Here is a 12476-nt window from a genome sequence, read left to right on the forward strand (position 1 = left end):
ATCTTCGCCACGGTTGTGGCGGTATCACAAATGGAGGGCACGAGGCGGCTGACACTTGGTGTGACCTGACAACGCGCAGGCCTTGGCCGGCCACACCTCTCGATCTGTTGCTCTCCAGCTGCAGTTGGCAATTGCGATTGGGTTGGCAGACGAGCCGAGACGCCAATTGGGTTGCTGCAAGCTGGATGCTGGGACAACCTTCTTCTTCCTTTTCTTTTTGTATTAAAAAGAAACAAGCACCTCTTATCTTATATATAAGCCAGTGTTGTGTGTTGTGATCCGCATGGTTGGCCTGAGGAGAAGGGCACGCAAAATGGGCAGCATGAGGTCAATTTTCATTCTGGTTTTTTCTTCTTCTTTTTTTGAGAAATCCAGAGAGGCTTTCACCCCTACAGTGAAATTTATTTTATATAGATTAAAAAACAACAAGGAAGAACAGTGTTACAACTGAAACAGAAAAACTGAGGAAACTGAGAGAAAAGAGGAGGCTAAGAAAGAAAGAATCCAAGATACAAAAAAACGTTAAAAAGAAAATGAGCCTCAGCCTAGAGGTTAATTTCTCACCAAGACATATACTTGCGACCTCTGTCTCAAAAAGATGCAAGGTCTAGTTAAAAGTCAAACTCTATTAACATGTATGAATCCAAATAGATATATTATGTCGTTACGAATCTAATAAAATTTATTTAGTGTGATAAATATGAGTATATTTCTATATAAATTACTTTAGATTATTTGATCTAGCAATATTTTAGAATTACATCACAAAAGGGGTATTATACTTTGTGGGGATTGTGGTACAATAAGTCGAGTGAAATCATCATGGCATTCAGAAGCGTTTGATGGTTCCTTCCTCATCTCTTTTATGAATTCAGTAGCACTTGGCCACACGCCAAACACGCACCAAGCACCAACACACTGGCGGTTGTTTAACTACTCTCAGACTAGTTAAACAAATTACTAAATAATTTACTTTAGATTACCAAAAAAACTCTATATAAATTACTTTAGATTATTTGATATGTGAAAATTCGCATACCAAAAAAACCTCTATAAATTACTTTAGATTACCAAAAAAACTCTTTTTAAGGAGTTAAACAATTTTAAGTTTGACCAAATCTATACAAGAAAATACTAACATCAATGATATGAGATAACTATCACTGGATTAATTATGGAATTTCATAACAAACCTATTTGCAGACATGAATGTTGATATTATTTTTCTATAAAGTCAATAATCAAACTTAAAATGTTTTGACTTATTCTAAATCTGGAATTATAATCTTTGAGGACAGAGAGAATATATCAAAGCACAGGCTAAAGGAAACTCTGCTTTCATTGCCCCTTTTCCTCCTGAGTGGACCTAACTACAATAGACGCGGAATGCTTTGGGCATGCTGGTCCTTACTCACAAGTCACATCTTTGGTCAACGAGACACATAACCGACGAAGACCACGAACTCACAAGTTGTTGACATGATTGATTCTTTTTCTCTCTCTAAAATCCATGTAAAATGTAAAAACAATATGTAGTAACTTTATTTAGGAGAATTGTTTTTATTAATGCCTGATGTGTGCTTGGCATCAAAATATGATTAAACACCCGCTAACCACATGTTTTAAATATGCAATGATACAACTTGGAGAGATATGTATCCTTTTCAGTAATTATGATCATCTTCCAGGGGTAGATTATCCTTATTAATGTCGAAAGTAACATTTCTATTGCAAAAGCACCCTTCAAGCTACGTATCTCTGGCACGCAATTTGGCCACACCAATTGATTACACGAATGTGACTTAACCAAGCACACCAGCCACAACATAGCATTATTTTGACCCAACCACAATATATGAAGAGTGTTTAGTCATGATAGACTCATATACACATTATTGCTACCTGCTGCAAAAGGTAAAAGCTAAAGCTCACTCGTGTGATTTGAGCCTTCCCCCACTCGAATTTTTATACCCAATCTAAGGATGCCATGTGGCCTTCTTCTCCAAGTTCGGCAGCCTTAGAAGGAGCTCGTGGGAGGTAGGACGTGCAGGCGGTGGGGACGGCGACAGGGCGGTTTAGGGGCCCTGACGGCGGCCAGGCCAGGTCAGGGCAGGGGAGCTCCATGGCTGGAGCTCGCCGCGGAAGAAGGACGGGGGAGGGGAAAGGAGGCCGCCGCGCCCACAGAGATCCGATGAAAACCCTAGCGCGGCTGCGGCGAGGCGGTGGGCGGTGGGGAGTGGGGGCAAGGAGGAAGATGAACAGCGATACGTTGGGGGGGGGGGGAAATCAAGTGATGAGTCACTCGGGTGACATATAGACACATCCTTGCAAAAATAATATTTTGACCTGGAATTTCCGTAAAGAAGATTTTAAATCCTACTCCCAAATCTCACCTTTAGAGCACCCCGCACAGTGGGTGGCTCGAAGCTGGTCCTATACATTAAGGGTGTGTTTGGTTGCGTTTCTCCAGCAAGCCTGTCTAAGAAAATAACCTAGGCTTGAGATAGCCTGTCCAAGTCAATCCAACCTGGCGGTGTTTGGTTGCCATGTGCTAGCTAAGCCCGGATAAGCTAGTTTTTGTTTGGTTCCCTGAATTATTTGGTGTTATTACCTCTTCTATACAACGGTGACCTTACCTCCATCACCTTCATCTTCTCTGTTCATCTCGTCGTAAAATCCATCTATCAGAACAAGAGAACAAGCAGAGAAGAGCAAGCGAAGGAGTTAATCTCGACAGTGCCGGCCACCGATTCGTCGTGAGGTGCCTATCGACGAGACCGTGAAGGAGGACGACCAGTTGTGGGCTCCAGCCAACGCCGACTCCCAAGCCTACAGATCCGCCCCCTGCAGATCTATTAGCGAGGTCGGAGGCGAGGCAGGTTGCGAGGTCGGAGGCGAGGTGGATGACGCTGGCCGGTGGCACCTCCTCACCCACGCGGTCGTCCTTGCCCCACGCGGCCGGCGGGGAGCGGCTCGAGCACGGAGAAGATGGAGGTGCCGCAGCGTGCGTCTACGCGAGAGCGAGGAGGAAGTGGAGCGGCGACACGCGGATACGAGAGAGCGAGGAAGACGGGCGCCCGTGCGAGTGAGGTGAGTGGAGGTGAGGGGAGCGTTGGGCCGCTGGCTCAAGCCTGGCCAGGCGGAAACACCGACCCCCACTGTTTCCAGCAAACCTGGCTAATTGCCCATGGGTGACTTGCTGGGGCCTGGCTTGGAGGCATGTTCAGACAACCAGAGCCCAAGTTGCTCTGTGGAGCCTGGCCAGGAGGTAAGCCAGGGAACAAAACACTCCCTAAATGCTTTTGTAGAGTCAGATCTATACACTATGGGATGCTCTTACGAAGATCCAGGTCTGAAGAATGGAACCCAATTCCATAGAATAGAAAAACAAAAAAAAAATGACAAAACAAGGCAACGAGCTGAGAGAAAGATTGATTTTTTTATCCTATAGGTCCTATTTTTAGAGCTAGACCTAGATCTATACACTGTGGCTGATAAAACAGATAACGTCAAATCATTTGTGGATCATCTAAGGTCGAACGCTGGGTCCATACACTGCTAGTGCCCTTGATAACATCTCCATATTGCTAGTAATACAAATCAAACAGCATGTTTTTTTTATAAACAAAGATATTTTTAATAAAAAAGGGTCTCCTCGATTTCTTCACGCAGCTGCCACAAACTCGAAGCAGAATCAACCAAGAAACGGACACCTTAAAACAGCACACCCAATGCAAAACAGCAAACCTCCAGAGCCCACCACCTGAATTTCCTCGCCACTTTCCTTCTTCTCTTCCACCAGGAACGCGGACGCGCAGAGCCTCGCCGCGTGACGACTCACGCCAGGCCTCCTATGCTCGCCGGTGCCTGCCTTCGCCGGCGATGCCAACGAGCGCGCTGAAGCGCCCGTCCTCCGGCGGCGGCCGCCTGCGCCGCCTCCTGGCGTCCCTGCTCCCGCCGGCCCGCGCGGGGCCGCTCCCAGTGCAGACCGGCTTCCCGACCTCCCTCGCCGACATCGTCGTCAAGAACCACGGCCGCCTCAGGAACTCCAGACGGCGGCACCGCGCCCCCGGCGCCGACCCGCCGCCCACCGCTGCCACGGAACCGGCGCTCGTTGTGCCCCAGCAAAGGCGCGAGCTTTCGGTGGATCACGACGCGGCGGCGGCAGCGGCAGCGGCAGGAGCACCGGTGCCGGCACGCCCCGTCAAAGGCGCGGGCTTCAGCATCCGGCCGGGGCTCGTCGCGGCCGGCGGCGCCGTGGCGCTTGCACTGCTGGTGATCTGGAGCAAGCAGCTGGTGGCCGCGGCCACGCTCGCGTCGGTGGCGCTATCGTGGATCGAGTCCGTCAGGACCGCTCGTCCTCGGCGGCCGGAGACGAAGGAAGAGGTGGATTCGCGCCGCGGGCGCGGGCGCGGATCCGTCTCGCCGATCCGCGAGGCGGCGGAGTCGCCCAGGCTGAGCTGCGGCGAGTGTGAGTCCGACAACGGAGGCAGCGACGCCGCCTCGCTCTGCTCACCCGACGCCGGTAGCGGTGACCTCGGCTGCGACGACTCGTCGTCGTCGGGGAATAATCCGAAACAGAGCAGGAGGTCGCTGCGAAAGCTAAAGCTACTCGCCAACAAGTTGCGGAACGGTAAGACGCCCCGGGGCAGGGACTCCCGTCACGGCGGCGAGGCAGGCGAGCACGAGCACCCGGAGACGCCGAGGAGACTCAACGCGGAGCCCGCAGCAGCAGCTGTTGCTCCGGCCGAGGAGACGCCTGCGCTGCCACTGGAGGCGATCACCGTCAACGACGAGGATCGCTGCCACCGCCGACGCGGGGGCGCATTGCCATTGCCCGCGTTGGTGCCGATCATCCTCGCCGGCCTCGTCGCCGGGAAGCTCCCGGCGCTGGCGCTGGCCGTGCTCTGCGCGGCGTTCTCCAGCTCAGTCGAGAGAGTTCCAGCAGGGCAGGCCAGCAGGTAGCAGAGAGTTCAGTTCAGGCGTCGAGATCGACCTCAGCTCAGATTCCCATTCCCCCCGAAAGGCCGAAACGAAAACCGACCGGGGGATCAGAAATTCAGAATCGGAGGAGCTTGCGGGTCGAATTTGTTTTCTTCTTCTTCTTTCGGTTCTGTTCGTTCGTTTGAATCATTACGCACAAGAATCAAAATCAGACAGGAGCTCACGTACACATGTTTCTTGGGGTTCTCTGAACATTTTTTTACGGTGCGAAACTGTGCTGTAATTGCATTCCTTCTTGAATCCGAATAAGAAGAAGGGAAATGATTGAAAGAAGAAAACTGGTTTTGGTTAGTCTGTTGGTGCGTGCATTTGCGGTCTGGATTCTGAAGCTCTTGCCTGCCGTTCGACGGAGAGCAGAGCAACGGACAGTGACGCTACGTAAAACGGAACGTTGTGGATGCTTCTGTCCCTGTGGCGACCACATCACAGGTGCGAAGATCATCAGAATATACGAACTTTTGGAGATCTTTTTCTCTTTTTCTTTCTTTTTGATTTGGTATATATCTGGAAAGCAAGAAACGACCTCAGGTTCAACAACAAGAAGTGGACGGTTTGGTTGGTTAGAGAGGAACTTGCATATAGTAGTACATGTATGTACACCGAAGAAGCGACAGACGACGCCCCGTCGTTTGCATAATTGCATTGCATCTGTATCGGAGGATCTGTGGAGTCCATCAAGAGAGACAGCATGTCCGTCTATCCGTACCCCCTTCGTTCATCTCTCTCTCTCTCTCTCTGTCTCCGGGATCATCAGCGTCGTATCTCACTAGAAACCAATCGGATTAATTAATTTTTTTTGAAGGTCAATCCCATTAATTAATTATACAGATTTTCTGCTCAACGATGGATAATGGAAGATATTGGTTGCGTTGCGCTATGCGAATGCGAAGAAACGTTTTCCATGTGCCTGCTCAGCTCACAGCAATCACTGGTCCTGTTGGCTTAGCTTATTCAGAGGTACTTTTCAGCTATGAAACAATATTTTTCTCTCACAATATTTTAACATAAACATAAGTATAAGTCAAATTTCAGCATCAGCGAACAGGGTGACTGAATCATCATCATCATCACATAAAAGAAATAAAAGAACATGGGGGTTGGTTAGAGATGTATGCATGCATGCATGTATGTATGTAACTAACTATATAGGTATGTATGTACGGAGATGTCGGCTCTTGTTGAAAGAGATCGAGATGCATCTGCATGGAGAGACGGTCAAAGACAGAGTGATTTGGTGGTGTGCACACGGACGGACAAACGATCCAGCTCGGTGATCATGCCTGCTGTCAGTGGTTGGGTTTCTGCCTCTCTCTTCCTCTGCTTCTGGGAAAACGCCTCCTGCATATTTTGGGATCCTCGGCGTCTCGAGTCTCAACCTGCTGCAGTTCCATCCATCAAACAAAACAAAAATAAAGAAATCATGCTGCTTAGCTTAGAGTATCTTCATCGATAGTTCTAAAAATAGAATTGCTAAATCAATGTGTCTTCGAAGTCGATAAGAAAAGGAACAAAAAATTCAGTTGACGCTGGGTCCAGTCAAAGACCGTAGCTTCGATCTTTGACGCGTGGACACGGAATCGATCTCACGCACGACAGGTTGGAGGAGTGACTCCCTCGACGGCTCCATTGTTTTTGAGGGTTTTCTGAACCTTCTTTTTATCTTTTTTTTCCTTTGGTGTGTGTGAAACTGTATGTAAGTATTGTTAGATGGTTTGGTTAGCTGACTTCCGGGGTTTACTCCCCGTCATGCGCTGCCATAGGCTTAGCCGCATATGTGCCATAGTTAGTTTGCTAGATCCTTGTTTGTAGCTTATGGATGTATTCTCGTTGTATTCACCCGATGTATATGTCACCGCTTGGGGGCTGTTCCCCAGCCTATTTAACATGTAACCGAGGCCCTGGGATGGGTACCTCGTTCTCTGCATCTCACATGGTATCAAAGAGCCTAAAACCCCTCACGGAGAATTGAAGATGTCTTCTTCTTCCTCATCGTTTCCTGCCACTTCCCTCGGCCTTGCCTTCATTCCTGTGACTGGAAAGCTTACGAGGAGCAATTTTCAGTCATGGTAGGCCCAAGTCCTCTCGGCGATTAGAGGCGCCCAGGCCGCGAGCTTCATCAAGCCGACGGCCAAACCACCAGTAGAATTCCTTGCCACCAAGAGCGGCGCTGTGGCCAATCCGGAGTACGACATCTGGGTGGCCAAAGACCAACAGGTTCTGAGCTACCTGTTGACATCTCTTTCCAAAGAGATCCTCGGCCATGTTAATACCAAGGTAACGGCGGCGGCGGCATGGGCCGCTATCAAGAAACTGTTCGTGGCGCAGTCCAGAGCGCGGGTCATCGCCACCCGCATGGCCCTGGCGACCGCGACGAAGGGCAATGCCACAATTGCCGAATACTTCGGCAAGATGAAGGGCCTCGCTGACGAGATGGCGTCAGCGGGCAAGAAGATTGAAGATGAAGAACTCGTCTCATACATCTTGACCGGGTTAGACGAGCCGTTCGACCCAGTGGTGTCCACGGTGACCGCGCGCGTGGAGCCAATCACGGTGAGCGAACTGTTTACTCAGCTCGTGAGTTTTGAACAGCGGATGGATCTACGCGGTGGTGGACAGCAGTCCTTCGCCAATGCTGCTGCAAGGGGTGGCCATGGTGGCGGCCAGCAATTTCGTGGACGCGGCGGCGGCCGTGGCAACTCTGGTCGCGACGGTGGCGGTCGTGGCTCTGGCTTCCAGCAAGGCGTTTTTTGCCAGCTGTGCGGCAAAGAGGGACACACCGTTGTGCGGTGTTTCAAGCGATTCGACGCGTCGTTCACATGCGCGCCACAGAAGTCTGCCTCCTCTGCCATGACCTCTTATGGGGTCGATACTAATTGGTATGTGGATTCAGGAGCCACTGATCATATTACTGGGGAGCTTGAGAAGCTCTCAGTGCGCGACAAGTACACCGGTGGAGATCAAGTCCATGCAGCCAATGGATCAGGTATGAAGATAGATTTTATTGGTCACACTACATTGCAATCCCCAACTAGATCAATTCATCTTAACAACATAGTACATGTTCCTAAGGCCAGTAAAAGTCTTATATCTGTTAACCGACTTGCTTGCGACAATAATGCATATCTTGAGTTTCATCCAACTCATTTTTTCATCAAGGAATAGCAGACGAAGAAAATCCTCCACACCGGCAGATGTGAAGGTGGACTCTACCCGTTCAAGCCTTCATCCAATAAGAAAGGGCTTGCTGCTATCAAGCCATCTAGCTCTTTGTGGCATCATAGGCTAGGTCGTGCATCTCAACAAGTTGTTCATCAAACACTTAGTCGCCACAATCTTCCTGTTTTTAGAGAGTCCAATAATAATGTCTGTGACGCGTGTCAGCAAGGCAAACATCATCAGTTTCCTTATCCTAGGTCTAGCAGTGTGTCTTCTAGTCCTATGGAACTTCTTTTTTCAGATGTTTGGGGACCTGCCCCAACATCAGTTGGAAAACATGCTTATTATGTTAGTTTTATCGATGATTACAGTAAATTCGTATGGATCTATCTTTTGCGTCATAAATCCGAAGTTTTTCAATGTTTTCGATACTTTCAAAATCTTGTTGAAAGGCAATTCAACTGTAAAATCCGGGCAATTCAAACGGACTGGGGTGGAGAATACCAATCATTGAATTCTTTCTTCACACATATAGGAGTAGCTCATCAAGTATCTTGTCCACACGCTCACCAACAAAATGGCTTGGCTGAGCGAAAATACCGTCATATTGTGGACATGGGTCTTACACTCCTTTCACATGCCTCTGTCCCATTGAAGTTTTGGGATGAAGCCTTCTTGACGGTTGTGTTCATCATCAATAGACTCCCCTCAAAGGTTATTGACAACCAATCCCCCTTGGAACGCCTCCATGGGAAAGCACCTGACTATACCTTCTTGCGTACCTTTGGGTGTGCAGTTTGGCCCAATTTTAGGCCTTACAACTCCAGAAAACTATAGTATAGGTCCAAACGGTGTGTGTTCTTGGGTTATAGTCATATGCATAAGGGTTTTAAGTGCTTGGACCCTACCAAAGGGCGTGTTTACATCTCTCGGGATGTTGTGTTTGATGAACATGTATTTCCATTCTCTACTCTTCACCCCAATGCCGGAGCACGTCTTAGGTCGGAAATTGCCCTCCTGCCACCATCTCTCCTCGATCCTAATGCTAGTTTTGGGGATGCTTTGTTGCGTGATCAACATCTGTCTTCACCTGTTTCTACTAATGATGTCCCTTGTGTTGTTTATACTACAGAAGATGCAGGAGAAAAGTTGGCTGAAAACGGTGCTATTTTGGCCTTCAAACAGCGACATCTCGTGCTGCCACTACAAGATAGGGCTGGCGCTGAAAGCGAGGTGGATCCAGCGGCGGCTAATCTTCCTTGTACTAACGGGTCCACCTTGGATTCCATAGCGCCTCGTCCTAGTTTGCCTGTTGCTGCACAGCCACGAGCTGTCTTCCCCGACTCCAGCACGCCGACAGGAGCCGCGGGATCTTCTACGCCGTCCTCGCCTGGGCTTGCTGCTACTGGCGGTGGTGACACGCCATAGCCAGATCCGGTCTAGGGAGGGTCGCTGTCACCCGAGATCCTCCCCTCTAGATCATCTGTGGGTGTGGATCCTACTATTACTTCTACCCCGTAGTGACCTGTTACACGTTTGCAAAAGGGGATAAGCAAACCCAAGGTATATACAGATGGGACAGTGAGATGGTGCAACCTTGTCACTTCTACGGATGGTGAGCCTTCTACTGTAGCAGCTACTCTTGGTGACAAGAACTAGGTATCTGCCATGGACAGTGAGTACCAAGCACTTCTCCGAAATAGAACTTGGCATCTATGTTGTAACACTGTTTCGGTGGGTGACGAAGGCCTCCGACAGCAAGGTGTCGCCAAGGCGTCTTCAACCGTCTTAGGGTGGAGACCTGGCGCTAACTAAAGGAACTTTCCTAGCTATGCTCGTAGGGCACTACACGAGGCTCGGTGGGCTGGTCGCCAATTCCGCCCAGGCCAGGCGCAGACACCTCTGGCCTATGCTCAGGCGGATGCCGCCCCGCCTCGGCTCATGGGCGTCTCCAGCGATGAGGGCGGAGGCCGCCTTACCTCTAAACTAATTAGACAAACAATCTTGCCTAAGTGTGTGTAGGTACTCAAGCGCAGGCGCCCGTGGTCCGTGCGAGCACGCCAGCATGGCCCCCGCAAGGCTGGGCGGAGACCCACGGTTGACGTCTCTGACCGGACCGGTGGCGCCCGTGGTCCACGTGAGCGCGCCAGCATGGCCCCCGCACGGCGGGGCGAAGACCCACGGATGACGTCTCCGACCGAACCGGTGCAGACCCGCCAAGGTGACGGTGCGCCCCCGATGACGTAGGCCAGCGTCGGGAACCACGGCCCCCACGCGGCCGAGCGGAGGCATACGGACGATGTCTCCGATCGGACTGGCAGAGACCCGCCAAGGCGACGGCGCGCCCTCAAAGACGGAGGCCAGCATCAGGAACCTAGGCCTTTGGGCCGAAGATCGAGGCACGGTGGGCCGGCCGCTTATGGAGGCCCGTTACTTGGAGACGGTGTGGCAGGATTGCCCCGCAAACAAGAGACCTGTAGTGGAATATTCCAGGAATATACTGTAGCAGTTGAGGGGCATTGTAATAAATTATGTCAGGGAGTAGTTGAGCCCTATAAATAGGGAACACTTGTAACCGTGCAGGTGGATGGTGAATGAATTAATGAAACCCTAGCTTTTCATGCCAGCTTCCCACGAGTTCACCTATCGAGCGCATCCCGAGCCTCCGCCCGAGGGCGACGTCTGACGGGCGGAGGCCTCAGCCTCCCCCACGTTGTCTGAAACCGCTAGTTTCAACATTGGCACCCACCGTGGTTTGGCCGAGACAAACGAACGATGGCAGGGAAAAGAAAAACCACCACCAGAGCAGCAATGACCATGGGTCAAAGAGGAAGACCTAGGCGCACCACTCGTAGCACCTATGCAACCTCGCCAGCGGAGGATGGCACCAGAGCAGATGCCCAGGGTCAACAACCGAAACCCCAATATCAAGAGATCCAAGAGCCAGAGGCCCAACCAAACTCAGGTACAACACTCGAGCAAGAACTGCAATAGCTGCAAGCACAGTTGTAAAGAGCGCAACAAAAAAGGGACAGAATGGCAGCAGCATTCGCAGCTAATCAGCAGGCTACTCAAGCATCAGCACAAGCAGCAGAAATAAGGCAGCAGTTGGCAGTCCTACACGCTGAGATGCTAAGTATGCAGCATGCAGTACCAGCATCAACCTCCACGATCCTAGCCTCCGCAGCAACACCAACCGCAACCATGCCTCCGCCAGTGATCAGCCCAACCACGATGCCATCTCAGGTGATGCGGAGGCCTATCGACCCCAAGTCCCCACTCTCTGAAGGCATACAACAATCGCCATGGCCAACGGCATACAAGCCAATCACACTACCAAAGTTCAATGGAAAGACAGACCCCCATCAGTTCATCATGAGTTACGAGGCAGCAGTAGCCTCCACCGGCGAAGACGATGCCGTCTTGGCAAAGTCATTTGTTATTGCTGCCGAAGGTGACATGTTGGCTTGGTATTCCATGCTCAAACCAAGCATGGTCTATTCTTGGGAAAATCTCCGGGACAAGATATTGGCAAACTTCAAGGGGCTAGCAGCACAGTCGCTGACATCCACAGATCTGTTTCAGTGCAAATAAATGCAGGGAGAGACACTACACGACTACTTCTAGAAATTCATGCAACTAAAGGCGAAGGCACCAAACGTCCCAGAAGAGATCGCCATTGAAGCAGCGATCAAAGGGCTCCGAATCGGGCCGTTCGCAGCACACCTAGCAAGAAAGAAACCAACTTCCATACAGCAGTTGCACGACGAGTTCGAGAAGTACTACAGATCAGACAATGACCTCCGAAAAAGGCTGGAGGAGCAGGGTCAAAACAGACAGCAAAACAAAAGCAAAAACTCACAGAAGAGCTATACGAACCAGAACGCATCAAATCAGAAACCAGGCCAGGGGCAGGTCTCAGCATCGAGGGTCAACCTCACCCCGAACAAGGGCAAATGGCAGGGCCAGCAGGGCCGGACACCCAGACCAGGAACCAAGGTAGGCAAGGTTACTAAGGCAAAAACTGGAACAAAAACCACAACCAGAAACAACGCAGGCCATATTGCGTTTTCCACGGCGAAAGCGTAGGGCACAGCACCAAAGATTGTCTGGAGACAAAGGAGACACAGGAAAGAATGAAGAACAAGCAGACTGCCCAACCTCCGGCACAGCAGAATGCAAGAGAGGTCAACACCACCTACACAACTGGCCACCAGCAGTACTGCCCGATGTACCCAGCGCTAAACGCAAACCAAATACATCCCTCCACACTGGCCTCCGCCTATTACCCAGAATTCCTACCAGCATGGCGGTCA

General features: G+C 50.6%; 1 protein-coding gene and 1 non-coding gene across 2 annotated transcripts; both read left to right on the forward strand.

Annotated features, from left to right (window-relative positions):
• Window positions 1-3694: 3694 nt before the first annotated feature.
• Window positions 3695-5273, forward strand: LOC136505931 (uncharacterized). The gene has a single exon (XM_066501053.1). The coding sequence runs from the start codon at window positions 3883-3885 to the stop codon at window positions 4963-4965; it is 1083 nt and encodes a 360-aa protein (XP_066357150.1). The 5' UTR covers window positions 3695-3882; the 3' UTR covers window positions 4966-5273.
• A 2179-nt stretch (window positions 5274-7452) lies between these two features.
• Window positions 7453-7591, forward strand: LOC136506309 (small nucleolar RNA Z247). Its single transcript, XR_010771523.1, has one exon. It is a non-coding gene; the product is annotated as a small nucleolar RNA Z247 (small nucleolar RNA).
• Window positions 7592-12476: the final 4885 nt, after the last annotated feature.

Source organism: Miscanthus floridulus, chromosome 14, assembly GCF_019320115.1.
Source record: "Miscanthus floridulus cultivar M001 chromosome 14, ASM1932011v1, whole genome shotgun sequence".
NCBI lineage: Eukaryota > Viridiplantae > Streptophyta > Magnoliopsida > Poales > Poaceae > Miscanthus > Miscanthus floridulus.

What these genes read in the sequence shown, in the direction of transcription:
- LOC136505931 (XM_066501053.1), top strand. Translation starts at nt 3,883, where the DNA reads ATGCCAACGAGCGCGCTGAAGCGCCCGTCCTCCGGCGGCGGCCGCCTG.